The 14,719-nt window shown below is 50.5% G+C and overlaps 1 protein-coding gene across 2 annotated transcripts in view; it reads left to right on the forward strand.

Moving 5' to 3' along the window:
- The window catches only part of Galnt18 (polypeptide N-acetylgalactosaminyltransferase 18), a 343,509-nt gene extending 329,764 nt beyond the window's left edge, over positions 1–13,745 (forward strand). For both annotated transcript variants that reach the window (XM_087211670.1, XM_004851426.3), the window contains 2 exons: positions 6–170; positions 13,328–13,745. In XM_087211670.1, the coding sequence (XP_087067796.1) occupies positions 6–170; positions 13,328–13,474 (312 nt within the window). In that variant the 3' untranslated portion in view covers positions 13,475–13,745. The remainder of the gene's footprint in view (positions 1–5; positions 171–13,327) is intronic.
- The last annotated feature ends 974 nt before the right edge of the window (positions 13,746–14,719 follow it).

Consider the following 14,719-nt stretch of genomic DNA (forward strand, 5'->3'; position numbering starts at 1 on the left):
CCCAGAACGTGTACTATACAAGCAGTCAGCTGATCCACGTGGGTGTCCTGAGCCCCACAGTGGATGACGATGACAATCGGTGCCTGGTGGATGTGAACAGCCGGCCTCGGCTCATCGAATGCAGCTACGCCAAAACCAAGAGGATGAAGCTCCACTGGCAATTCTCTCAGGTAAAAGCCCCAGAACCTGGAAACTGAGGCTCCAAGAAGAAAGGGAGACATCTGCCAAAAGGCACACATATAAAGGCAAAGCTGGGATTTGAACTCGGGTCTTTCTGACTTTAAACCTTAGCATGTTTGCTACACAAGGACCTTCTCACAGAGGAAGCCCAGTGTCCCAGGTACAAATAGCACTGGGTCCCTGGTCTGTGGCTCCCCACCTGGCTCCCAGTATGAGGTCACTGTAGGGATGAGGGTTCCTAGCAGGACAGTGTCTTGGAGCTGCTTGGGAAGAGCAACCCCTGCATTAGTGACTATAGAGCATTACTTTATTAGGTCTCCATCAACCCAGGGCCCATGTTTGACTTCTTGCTCTTGGCCATGTGTTTCCCCATTATAAAGTCGTTCCCAAGGACCGAGATACCCAGTCTGAAGGAAAACCTTTGCCTCTGCTCAGCAGCCTCCCAGTCCCAGAGAATCTCCTCTGTTAGGGTCCATCTCCAGGGCTGCCAGCCCTCCAGGTGGTGCAGATGAAGTGCTTTATCACAAGAGGCGAGGGAGCCCATGGCTCCCTGAGGGACTGCACACAGTAGGTGCTCTCAGGGATGCCGGGGAGAAACTGGGGACTCAAGGGACCACTCGGCAGAGGCCCTGACTCAAGCCTCCCAGCAAGCTGCCTCCATGGCGCCAGTGAGGAAGGAGGCTGTTGCAAGGAGCTTTGCAAGCTGGCCACACGTCCATTGCAGTCCTGGTGTCATCACTCTCCCCTCAGGTAGGAGTTGGAAAGGGGATCCCCAGCTGCATCGTGCTCCATGGGCACGGGGCGCCTTTGACCTGTGGCCTGGGTAGGAGAACCACAGACCTTAGAGAGCTTCTCTCTCAGGTCCCACCTGGGTGGGGAAGGTCAATACCAAGCAACAAGCTTAAAATAAGATCACAGATTTAGGAGCTAGTTAGAGAGCAGGAGCAAGAGCTCAGGGGAGCACTTTGTGCAACCAGGAAAGCAGATGCAGGAAGGAACTCAGGGAGCCAATGGAACACTTTTCAGGCAGGGAGAGGGGCGTACTGGCAGCTCTGTGAGTCCTGCCTGGGCCTGTAAGATGGGGGTCGACAGTGGTGGTGACACGGGATGGTGCACAGGGACATGTCCCTCCTGCCACTGCAGGAGGGGCCTTTGACATGTGTTACAGTTTTAAGGCTCTGTCCTCATAAGACAGCAGCTAACGTTCCTACAGTACTTCCTGGGTACCAGACGCTAGGACCTTGGCCTGTATTAGCTCATTTAATCCTGTGTGATTTAATCCTCATTTAATCACAACTGTGTGTGATTGATACCATTACTCTAAACTTATAGAGAAGGAAACCAAGGCACAGAGAAGATAAGCAACCTGCCCAAGGTGCTCCTGTTCGTTACCGTTCATCAAACATCTCAAATTCCATTTTAGATGTTTAACCATCGGAGGACGCTGGAAGCGGGCCCTGGAAGAAGGGTCAGGCTGAGCTGTGAGAGACCAGCGTGTGGCTTCCTCCCACCTCCCTCTCATGTGAAACCCCAGGCTCCCTATCCATAGCCTGTTGCTGACCCATACTGTGCCTGGAAGGGCACTTGTGACTTTTTCCTGTCACATTTCTGGCCCAGAAGGGTACAAGATTACATTCCCCTTGGGCTGGGGATTTAGCTCAGTGGTTTCGCCACCTGCTGTGCATGCGCAAGGACCCGAGTTTGATCCCTGGTACCAAAAAAAAAAAAAAAAAAAAGGTTACATTCCCCTTTTCCTCCTTTCCACTGAGAGGCAGGGGCTGGGGCCAGGGAGGACACGAACAGAGGGCTATGTGCTTGGAGGAGTGGCTGTGGCTTCCTGGCTCAGGCCTGGTACAAAGTAGGCTTGCAGAATGTGGGTACAGGGAGAGGAAGGGACACCCCAGACCCAGGGAGATGGGCGGAGCTGACTTTGCCAGGTGACATGGGGTTCATGCCTGAGACTGCAGTCTACAGGGAGTCCCATCAGGCTCTGCTATGGGCACCACTCCTTGCTGCCTTCCTCCAGGCCTGCTGAGCCCTGGGACTCAGCTTCCTCTTGGGGAGAATAGATGGAACACAGAAAGGAGTTGGTGGTGGTGGGATGGGTGAGTTAAGGCCGGTGGCTTCTCAGGGTACTCATCGTGGTGTGCTCAGAGTATGAAGGATCTTGTTCCATCAAAGGAGCAAAGGGTGTCCCGGGGAGAGGGAACAGAAAGTGCCTAAGCAATGAGACATCAAACCTCAGGTCTGGTCAGGGCACTCAGACAGGTATGGCCAGATCCTGGAAGGCATGGCGGGGAGCAGCCAGAGAAGATTCTGGAAGGAACGCCTAGGCAGAGTGTGGAGGCCACAGAACGTGGTGGACTTGGTTCCGTAGGAGGTGAGGATGTGCAATTCCAGGGTGTGCTCAGGTCTGAGCTTTTGAAAGCCCCCTCCAGTGAGGCTGGTGGAGCAGAATTAGAAGAAAAGATTCTAGAAAGTGAGACAAGATGAAGACTTAGTAGGAGACAGAAATGTAGTTTGAAAGTTTAGCTATTCTCTCCTCCCTTACTACCATGACCTTGGATCCTGGTCCCCAAAGCCACTGCTCAGGCCAGGGTCTGCGGTGACCCAAGGAGCTCAGATGTGAGCTGGACGTGCAGGCAGGTGTGTCTAGGAGTCCTGTGATGGGCAAGCATGGGGTTTCACCTCCTGAAGTAGGAGGAGAGCAGTGGCCTCTGGGCTGTCCTAGAATAGCCATAGAAAGTCACAGCCCAAACAAGTGCCTGAGCTGTGTGGACTGGGTCACCCAGATGTGAGTGTTCTTCGTGGGAGGCAGCGTCCAGCCCCCTCAGAGGCCTTGCTCCTTGCGGTCAGCAGGGAAATAGAGCTGTCTGTGAATCTCAGCCTGGAGGCAATGACACCCTCAAATCCTTCCCTCATCTCAGGGCCACCCCACAGGATGCCTGTTCAAAGTGAGTGGCACTCTGGAGCCTGGGCAGTTTTGGGCCACTTTAGCATAAGTCTAATTCAAACTCCCCAAGTGCCTTGCCAACCACCTCTTGGATCCTTCTACCAAAGGAAACTATTTGGAAGGAACTTTTCAATTCCTAATTTGCAAATCCAGGGCAGCCACTGTCATTTGATATTTAATAATTAACATATGTGCGATTTTTGCTTAAGGCAAAATTATCAATATTGATCAAGCAACCTGGAATCATCCTCAAGCTCTCATTGATGAGGAGTCACTGCTGACAAGGCTGAAGGAAGCCTGGAACCTCTTCAATGATTAAAGTCTTGTGCTTGGGCTAATTTCCTTGCAATGGGTCTTAATTTTTCCCCAAAAATCATAGGTATCCTACCAACTGGAATATTCTGCTGCAGAAGTTGGGCTAGAAGGGGCTTTCACCAGGTACATTTCAAGCTTCCTTTCTGGTTCCACATTATGCATTATTTGCTCTCCTGGGGACCAAATTTAAGCTCCACAGACACTCAGACTGAATTAATTCCAAAATAATCTACTGTGACTCTGCTAGGTTCTTCTAGGAAAAAAAAAGATAAACATTTGCATATCTCAGTGTTCCATCTCCTACTCTGATTTTCTGTTTAACAAATAAAACGCCTTTCCTCTAACCCCTGTGAGCTCTTCTGAATTGCCAATGCTTCAGGCTGCACCAGGGCAGCGTTACACGCTGACATCGAGAAGCCCCATTTGATGAAAACATCTCTTGGCAATGCTGATGTGCAGGGCTCTGATGAGCAATTTTCTGATGATGAACATTCTTTCCTTCAGTCGTTCATCAAACATTTATTGAGCACAGGGTTTTGGCAGGAGGGATGTAGATATGAATCAGACACGGCCTCTGCCCTCAAGGAATGTGTGGGCATGTAAACACACAACAAAACCACTTGATGAGAGCAGAAACAGGAGGTGTGTGGTGTTCTGGGATCCCAGGGTGAATGGTGACAGGTGACAGGCTCTGTCTGCAGAATTCAGGCATGGCTTCACACGAGTGGCTCATTTGATCTAGAGCTTGAAAGTTGTAGAGATTGTTGCAGGACAGAGGAAGGGGGAAGAACGTCCAAAGCAGAGGCTCTGCCTGACAAAGGCATGGAAGAGCAGAGTGTATTTGAGAAGCAATTCCAATGAGCATAGACATGGGGTCTACCAGTCACAAACCCTAGAGTTTGTGATGAGGCAGGAGGGAGATGGAGCCCAAGAGCCATGTGGGGCCAGATGATGTTAATTGCCAAGAAGTTTGGACTCTGACTTAAAGCAAAGGGTGTGACTAGGGAGGTTCTGAAACAGCAGACTTCTGGATTGGTCCATTTTTTGTTATTATAATGAAATACATGGGGCTGGGTAGTTATAAAGAAAAAATGGGTCATTTAGATCACAGTTCTGGAGGTTCAAGGTGATGGTGCTGCTATCAGCTCAGGTCTGGCGAAGGCCTCGCAGAGAACAGCACAACTGTAGTGAGAGACAGTGAGGTCACATGCATGAGTGGAGATCACATCTTGAGGCAGGAAGCCAGAGCATGGCTCAGGGCTTAGGCTCTCTCTTTCATAACAACTGGCACTCAGGAGAACTAACTCAGGGTCCCCTGACAGCCACCTTAATCTCCTCAGAGGGCAGGGCCTCCGTGACCTAAGGCACCACCACCACCATGAGGCTCTGCCTCGTAAAGGTCCCACCGACTGCCCCAATATCACCACCCTGAGGACCCAGCCTCCAACACGAGCACTTGAGAGACAAACTACATTCAAACCATAGCCATTGGTGGGACGTGAAAGACAGCCCTGGCGGCGGCGGCATATGGCAGGAGGCCATTCCATCAACTCGGGGGAAAAACTCGAGCCATGGCACAGGAGGCCAAGCAGGGCTTGGGGAAGAACTTTGAGAGACATTTCGTGTTCTATTGGACATAGTAATGGATTATACCATGGTAGCTGGGAGTTGTTAATCCAGAATCACCCCCAGGTCTGCGCTTGAAGAACAGTTGGTGGACCATCAGAGTTGTCCTTCTAAACAAACATACTTATCTCCAAATAGCCAGTGCTTCCCACATCACCACACAATGAAACCTCATCAGTATGAGAGGTGATAGATGCTGCTTTCCATCACTTTTCTAACTCCCTGTCCATTAAAGAATTTCCGATCGACTCCTGGGATTATAAATGCATATGCATTAGGTGTATATCTTTCAGTTTTCTGAGAGTTCCTTCATACTCAGGATTTGGGGGATTCTTGGATTCATTGAAGTGGTGTTAGTAAAAGAGGCATTTGATCAGTGACCTTGGGACCAGTGGAGAGATAAGGAGGAAGCAGATTTTAGGTCACTACAGAGATATTCTTTATGGCAGGACAGCAGCGGAGCAAAGCAATGAATGGCCCCTCAGTAACAGGGAGACTACCCTCAACCTTGACCACCCCATGACTTTGAACAGTTAAGCAAATGCTGGAGTCCTCCCTTTAATATGTCACTGACAGGACTCTTTCCCTATGAAGGCTTTTGTCATCATGTGTGTCCTCTAAGCTCTAGCTTCCTCGCACTCTATCTGTCCATTTGAATGCCTGATGGAAGGAACAGAGACTATTGAAGACCAGAAAGACCTCAGGAGGCTTTGAGCTCTGCCTTCAAGTCTCTGCAGGGCTGCTTTGTTGTTGTGCAAGGTCAAGAAGGCTTGATTGTGTAGCTCATGGGGAAGACCAGAGAGGAAAAAGCAAGGGCGATTTACAGAGTTGCCTTGATGTTAAGAGTTGTCCATGTAATGGGTGGTTTGGGAAAGGGCAGAGCTCAGGGATTATCAGCAACTACCAGAGGCTCCATAGCTCTAATTAGAGTGGACCAGGTGGTTTTAAGGACTTGTCAAGTCTAAAATTGTGTTAATTCTAAGCTCCCAAAGTTTGATTGCAAACCCTGGGAAAGTTTTTTCCCCACCTAGAAGTCACATTGGCCCAGCCTGAATACTAAGCACCACGAATTTGAGAATGAGCTGAACTCCTTGTGTCGGGGTCTTCCTTACACTTCGTGGAGTCCCTTACACACTATTTCATCCTCTGCCCCTCTCTTCAGTCATCCAGTACACTAGAGGGCAGGATCTTGTCCTCACACTTCCAGAATCTCCACCACCAAATGGAAAGCTTGAGACAGAGGAGGCACCCTGCATGCTGTCCATCAAGTGAAGGAGTGCAGCTTAAAATTTCTCTAATCTTAATTAAAGGCCTCCTGTGTGCCAGATCTCAAGTTAGATTTGTAGGAAGTCCAGAGACAAAACCCTACCTTCATTGATTGTCCTCAGAGGCATGCGTGCTCACTGTGAAAAAAAGAAGAAGAAAAATCTAAACATGCATTTCTTCTTATAACTTCAGATTTGGGGAAGGAAGTAGAAATATTTTGTACTAAACAGCTATGCATATTGTGTGCAGTGAGTTCAAATTTGTGTGAATATTTTTTTAAAAAACAAGAGGCTCTGAAGAAATATCAGGGCATTCAGGCTGTGATTCCTGCTTCCCCTAGCTCTGGTCTCTGGGGTCTTTGATGGAAATGCCAGTAAGATCCCACTGGAGTCCAAGGTCACACATGGCAGTCCTTGTATCTCAGGCCCCATGCCTGCTTTGTCCTCAGAGCATTATTTGTACATTTTCCAAATAGGGACCATTAAGGATAGCAACAGAGATGTCTGCTCAGTGCCAGGAAAGAAGAGGTTTTGAGGGTTTGGGGAGGTTGCCTGCAGACAGTAGAGCCCAGAGCCAGGCCTGACTTTAAGGGACAGTTGCCTGTGGCTTGTGGTGTCTAACTTGATAATTTGATGCAAGATGAGTAACCCACTTGAAAACAAACCTAGTTACAGAGCATATTTCCCGAGGAGCACCACTAAGCCTGCCAAAGCATTCCCCGACACACGAGGGGAGGAGGAGTCTCTGACTCTGCCCGCTCTGGTCCCCAAGCGCTCTCAACAAGTCCAACTTCAAGAACTTTTTGTGCTGGAAAGAAAAGGCTATAATCAAATTTCTCATTATGGTTCTGAGATAAAACTGCTTTTAATTTTCACGTCAGAGGAAGGGGCAAGTGTGGAACTGTCCCATTTCAAGGGCCTGACAAAGCTTTGTTTAGGCCCTGGATATTTTCTTGGTTATTTTAGTTTATGGCAGTCAGCACTTCCTCCTCCTCCTCGTCCTCGTCCTCCTCGTCCTCCTCCTCCTCCTCCTCCTCATCCCACAGTGATCAGGGACAGGACCGGGTGTGATGGCTCCGCTCCCACCACCCAGAGGTGAATGAGATTTCAAAATGTATTTATCAAGCATATATAAGGTATTTACTAAATGCCAGGCACTACTCTGTTCTATAAATATTACTTAATAACCATGACAGCACTGTACAATACTTACTAAAATTATCCCCATTTCACAGATGAGGAAACTGAGTCACAGACAGGTTAAGTGACTTGACCTGGGAATTTGACCTCTGGAATCCATCCTTTAAACCACCATGCTACGGGGGCTTTGTGTTTCCTTTAGGAGGCCAGTTTGGTGCAGTGGGAGTTTGGGGCTGGGGTCTCCCTGCCAAGCCAGTCTCTGGTGTATGTGAGCTGGCTCGATCCCCGCACCCCAGGCCATCCCACTGCCTCCTATCCACCTGTCCATCACCCCTCTCCACTTGTCCTTTGGCACTTGGTGTTGGAATCACACCATTTCTGGCCAATGGATCCTCATAGAATGTCTCAAGCAGAATCTCACTCAGCTGCAACTGAGTCCCCTTTAAGAAAGAAAAACACCAAAATGCTTACTGAACAAATTGGGGGGTGACTATTCATAATACAGGAAAATACCCTACAAAAAGACTTAATCTTGGGGCTTTCTTTAACTAGCCTTACTGTCCCACCCATGCTTTGAAGTATTTGATTACTAATCATTAACTACTTAACCTGGACTTCTGAGCTCATGGTGCTTAAAGCCAGAGACCCACAGGGCTGCTTGCCGCAGAAAATTAATTAGTGGGCAAGGTGGAACAGGCACCCTGACCTGAGCAGAAATATGTACACAGCGTGGGATTCGGGACACTTGTGACCTGCACAGTGACACCTTGACTGTGAGTGAGACCAGCCACGCTCAGCCCAGATACCCTGGATACCCAGGGGAGGCCAGAGCTGGCCCAAGCCTTGCTGAAGGAGACCACCGCTCCTGTGTGGTCTTCTAAGGGCGTCCCGGCCCAGCACCACCTGTGCAACTGCACCAGGGAATTTTAAAAGGCACATTTTGGGGCCTCCTTCTGGGCCTCTGGAATCAAAAAGGTGGACAGTTGTCTACAGCTTCCCAAACCCCCAAGTGATGCTGACTCCCAGATCTATCTACCCAGCCTGTGTCCCCAGGAGGAAGGGAACTGGTTTGGTGTTAGCTGCTGCACATCTAGCTGCCACTGACACATACTTGGGGAAACTGAGGCAGAGGCACTTGGCTGTGTAATCACCTGGGAGCTGCTCCTCCATGCCCAAGGGGCACATGAACCATGGATTCCGTGTCTCTACACTGAGACACGAATTGGGCACCCCAGAATGCAACTGAGAAGACGGAAGCCCCCATGGCTATGGCAGGGAAAAGAGTTCTGTGTTTTGCACAGGCCCGTCACAGTCACCGCTCCACAGGGGCCCAGGAGGAGGAAGAGTGAGGCTGGAGCCTGGGAACCCAGCTCTAGGAATTATTATCAGCCTTGTTAATTCTATACATTCAACTTTTGATTTCTTTAAACTGCCGTTTCCATATTTAATTTGGTTTCCTTTCCCATTAAGCTCTCTGTGTGCTGCAGCTTCTCTCCTGCCAGGTTTAATTGCCCTTATTTAAATTCTTTAATTAAAACTATTGTGTGTTTCCAGATCCTGTAGTTGTAAGTATTACACAAATAATGTAGATGACTGGACTGGTAACCCAGTGACAGTGCCCTCACAGGGGGCTCTGATCCAGCCCTTGGCCCAGAAGCTATGAGCTAGGCCCTGGGCTAGGATGAGTCCCCTAACGGGTACACCTACTTCCCTTCTTTCTCCAACCTTCTAGCCCGGCACATCACCCAGGCTGATATGGTTGACACGTTCATCAGACCTGCAATCCCCAGCCCTGTGTTTTAGCCACTTACTTATCCCTGAGACAAAATACCTGACACCCGCAACTTAGAGGAAGGAAGGTTAATTTTGGCTTATGGTTTCAGTCCATGGTTGAATGGCTCCAAAGCAGAAACAGCATGGTGGAAGGGCCAGGCAAGAAAAGCTGTTCACTGCATGGAGGCCAGGAAGCAGAGAAAGGGAAGGAGCTGGGTACAAGAATACACCCTTCCAGGTCCTGTCCCCAGTGACCCACCTCCCACCAAGCCCACTTCCTAACAGCACGTTCAGGTACTGAGCTTAGGAATGGATGAATCCCCTGCTAAGTAGAGTGAGCCCGTGATCCAATCACCTTCCAAACACATGAGGCTGTGGGGGCATTTTAGATCTAAAGGATAATATCTGTCACTCTGACGAACAGCCAGAGTCTGCTCAAAGACTCACAAGGCCACACCGCTGGCCATGCTCTCACTCGTCAACCTTACCGCCTCCCTCTGGCCCTCCTGCACACTCACCTCCCACAGTTCCCTGAGCACCCAGGCCCCCACGGCCGCTGCAGCTTTGTGCCAGGACGTAGGGCTCCCCAGCTAGCCTCTGGGCTCCCTCCTCTCCCCCACCGTGTCTCTGCTCAGCTCTCACTTTTGACTGAGAATCTCCCTGCCCCTCTTACAGCCGCCTCCTGCCCCCTGCTCCCCAACACCCCAGAATCTGTCCGAGCTCCACAGTTTTGTGCCCAGCTTTATTACCGCGTAGCACGCTATCAAATTTATTGCCTGCTCTCCCTTCTAGAGTACATGCTCCACAAAAGCAGACCTTTTCCTGTTTAGTCACTTATGCCTGGCAGCAGCATAGACTGTGCCTGGCACCTGATGGGCACTCATTAAATATTTGCACATGGATGGAAGCATGAATGAATCATGTTTCTGTTGAGAGCCCCCCAAGGAACAGACCAAGTGGGTCCCCTAGAGCCCAGAAGCTCACTAAGAAAGTTCCAGCAGCCCCCTCAGTCTACCACTCCCTCTGAGACAGGCATCGGGGGATAAATGGTGGGCTGGAGCTGGCCACTTATCCTGCTGAGGGACACTGTGGAAGATGAAAACGCCCAAGGCTCCAGCCTGGCTCTGCCACCTGCTGGCCATGGGGCCCTTGGGCAAGTCACCCAACCTTTCTAGGCCTCAGTCCCCAGAACTGTGAAATAAGGATTCTTATCACCTCCACCTCTCAGTGCTTTTGAGGCATGCATGGGATTGGGCAGGGAAAGCACTTGGCCTAGAACTAGACAGATGGCAAACAAGTACTAACCATTTTTCACTCATCTCCAGTGCACAGCCACCCCCTTGGTAGAGGTACAACCAGGAATAATGCCAGGCTGCTCCCGAGGGTGCCAAGCTTGCCAGGGGGCAGTGGAGGAGGAAAGGAAGGCTTCTTTGCAGTTGTACTGGATAGAATTTCCCAAGAGAGAGAGGTCTGAGGAGGATGACAGTGCTGGTGGCCAGTGCCAGCTCGAGCACCCAAGGGGCCTGGCTCTTCCCTCTGTGTCCCACATGTGGCCCCAAGGAGCACTGCAGGGCTGCTGGGCCCGCTCTGGAAGCAGCTCCTCTCAGCTCCGGGAGGGAGCTCTCCTTCGCCTCATACACTGCCCTCCCCGAGAGGCCCAGGCATTCTCGCTGAATTGGATCCCTTCCCTTAGCCCCCAGCCCTGTCCTTGGCCTCCATCCATTCTTCCACACCCTTCCAGGAGGCCACACTGGATGTGTGTGCTCCAGGATCACGTATTTCCTGTCTCTAGGGTGCTGAGGGCACGGGGGCTGGGGAGGGCCTGGGAAATGTCAGCCTTGAGTCTCTGAAGGACATTGTGCTTCTCAGAGACCTCTGCCCCTCCTCCCTCTCCCCTTGGCAGGCACAGCTGGCTGAGTCAGAATGTGCCTGAGTGGCTTGGGGGCAAGCAGGGGCCATGGCCTCCTCTGTTTTGGACAAGTTTCCTCGAGCTCCAGGGACCCAGGGGCTGTGAAGCAACCTTGCCACAGCAGAGTGGACCGGGCGCTTGATCCAGCCTTCTGTGTGCTGCACACTTCTACTGAAGCCCCCTCCCTTCTGCTGATGATGCTGTAAACACCGCACGTCCATTTGCAGATGTATAGCTGATAGTGGAGTTTCCTATTTGTCCTCTGTCCATCATCAGGGAATCCGTACAGAAATTATTCTGAGGCCCTACAGACAACAAAGCCAGAGGGGAGAGGCTTGCCCGAGACCACACAGCTCAACGCCATGTTTGTGAGATTTGTTCTTATTGAGTGTAGCTCTAGCCTGTTTTATTGCTGTATAGTATTCCACTATAAAATCATACCATGATTCATTTATCCATTGTACTCTTGATGGATGTTTGAGTTGTTTCCAGCATGGAGTTTGTATACATCAAGTGCATGTCTTTGGTGCCCACGTTCCAGTTAGATATCAAGCTAAGCATGGAATTGTTGGGGACAGAGGACATGTGTGTAGCTGTAGTGGATAACTGCCAGTTTCCTCAGTAGTTGTGAAAACCATGTCTTTATGTTGTCTTCTGGTGCCAGTGGTTGCCATGATAGTTGAGGGATGGTTGTGGGATGGTTAAAGCCAATTGGGATAATTTCTTCATAGAAGAGGTTTGGTATCTCCTTTTCTCACGGTGCAGTCCCCACTGTGAGCTGAAGGCACATAATGAAAAGCACCAAGCCAGGTGGATGGGCTGGAGGGGATCAGGTAGTAGCATGGGGAGGAGGTGGAGAAAGCTTCCTGGGGGAAACGGAGCAGGGGCTGGGCTTTGGGTGTGGCTGTGGCCCATCCTGCTGTGGAAGCATGGAAAAGGACCCCAAGCTGAGGGCAGAGCTTGTGCAATGCCCAGGACCCCTGAGATAAACCGGATGGGTCCAGAAGGAGTTCAGTACAGCTGTGGCAAAAGGAGTGGAGCTGGGAGGGGTCAGAGATGAGTCTGGAAAGATACCCAGCCCTGAGCCAGGGAGACCCACAGAGGCCCAGTGCTGTACCTAGAGGTTGGGCCTTGCTGTGTATGCCAAACATGCGTTCTAGAAGGTCAACACTTCCTGCCTCTGGTGGCCAGAAGAGAGGTCTCCTAGGAGGCTGATGCAGTTGTCCAGGTGAGAGATGAAAGTAGTCCAAAGCAGTGCAAGTGTGATGGGAGAGGGCTAAGGGACAAGCACAAGATGAGGGAGATGGAATTGATGCCTAATTGGATGCTGAGCAGAAGGATGAATAAAAGAAAATGCCCAGGTTACCCCCACAAATCCTTGGTTGTGGCCAAAATGGGAAACACAAGAGAAGTAGGTTCTGGGAAAAAGATGAATTTGATCATGTACTCATTAAGACCACCAGCTACCGCAGCAATTTCAACTGCTTGGGAGACCAAGCCCACTGAGCACTGTATTAGTAATAACAAAGATATTCAGATGGTCCAGGCTGATGCCCATGCAAGGGTCTTCCCTGGGGATTCCTCTCTGCTGCTCTAGGGCTACTTTCAGGAATAGAATGCCACTGCCTTCTGAAGGCTTTGGGACTTGGACTGAATATTCATAGCTATACATCAGTAGTATAGAAAACCATTCCAGCCCAGGATTTGGGGAGCCCAATGGCCTAACAGACAGTATCCAAGATCCTGAATTTGGTTCCCCCAAGATGTTCATTGGAGAAAAAGCCCTAAGAGCAGGAGGTCCTGGGCGTCTGGGGATGCTCCAATGCAAGCTGACTGCAGGGTGGTCCCAAAGACATAGGCTTTTCAGGGCGGGGCCAGCCCAGGGCAGGAGCTGAAGTTGCAAACCAGCGTGCTTCAGCCCAGCCAGGTAGATAGGCTTCAGCAAGGAAGTCTTTGTCCTCATCAAGAACCAGGGCACTGAGAGGAAACTGCACCACATGGTCAGTCATCAGGTGGAAGTCAGCACATGGCTAGGGAGGCTAAAGTTTCATGAGAAAGCTGGTCCCCAAGCCACACAGATATTTCCAGCCCCTACCAGCCACTGCACTCCCTGAATCTTGCTGAGATGTCTCAATGCCTCTGACCCCACTGTCGTCCTGGCTCTAGGGAGGCCTCATCCAGAACCGCAAGTCCAAGCGCTGCCTGGAGCTGCAGGAGAACAGCGACACGGAGTTTGGCTTCCAGCTGGTGCTGCAGAAGTGCTCGGGCCAGCACTGGAGCATCACCAACGTCCTGAGGAGCCTGGCCTCCTGACCCACTGGGAGCCACCACCCGCCACTCCTTTGCTACTGTGTAGCACCTGCCACAAAGGTCGCCTGCTGTCCTCCCAGGGTTGTTTGGAGTTGGGGGAGCCAGGTTAGTGGGCCCCCAAAGAGCTTTTTATTTCCTATTCAATTTTCATGGAGTTTATAGAAAGATGCTGAATGGTGGGTGAAGGTATAATATCAAACTATTTTGCAACTGTAAATAGGGGACAAATGGAAAATATTTATAACTGACAATAAAATACAATTGATTAAGAAAACTCTCTTGTGGTCATTTGGTGCCCTGTGGAGACTCATGCCTGGCTCCTCCGAGCTTGGAGTTCTGGTAGCCAAGGAAGTATTCTGGTTTGCCCTTCTCTTTTCATGTTGCTGCAGCAGGAGGCTTCAAACCCTTGCAAACAGTGGGAGCTTGCTGTGCAAGGTGCCAGCCTGGTTTGTGAGGCCCAAGGCAGTGAGCAGGGCCCAGGACCTCAGATCTCAACCCAGAGGGAAGGTCCTGCCTGTGTCTCCCACACACGGTGAGTTCCTCCCCGGAAGACAGCCTCAGATCTCCCTTCCTGTGCTGTGTGGCCACTGGAGTGTCACCTGCTCAGCTTCCGGCTATACTGCCCTCTCCTGACGTCACCAAGTCACCTCCCTCGCCTCTCCAGCTGTCCACTGGCCAGCCCCTTCAGCGGCGACACTTGCCTCTGTTCAGCTGCACAGATCTGTTTGGCTCCTTCCATGAATCGTGGTATATTTGTTTCCTGTGGTTGCCATAACAAAGTGTCTCACACAGCGTAGTTTAAACAACAGAAAATTATTACTTCACTGTTCTCAAGGCCAGAAGTTCAAAATAAAGGCATTAACAGGGTTGGTTCCTCCTCAGATCTTTAAGAGAAACTGTTGTATTCTTCTCTCCCAGCTCCTGGTAGCCTCGGACACTCCTTGGCTTATAGCTGGCCATTTCTCCCTGTGTCTTCACATAGTTTTACCTCTGTAGGTGTCTGTTTCTCAAGTCTAAGTTTCCCATCTTTCAAAGAACACCAGTCCTTCTTTCTCACCACCCGGCCATCTTGGTGGCTGCTTTTGGTTGGGAGCTGTCCTACACCTATGGCAGGAAAATGGTGGCCACAAAGCAGACAAAAAAAGGCTCCCACTTGTTATGAAACGGGGAAAGTACATGCTGGGGTACAAGCAGACACTTAAGATGATAAGACAGGGGAAAGCGAAATTGGTCATCCTCACCAAGAAC

This window comes from Heterocephalus glaber, unplaced genomic scaffold (genome assembly GCF_053883595.1).
Source record: "Heterocephalus glaber isolate CG9 unplaced genomic scaffold, H.glaber_assembly_v1.0 deba00001428, whole genome shotgun sequence".
NCBI lineage: Eukaryota > Metazoa > Chordata > Mammalia > Rodentia > Bathyergidae > Heterocephalus > Heterocephalus glaber.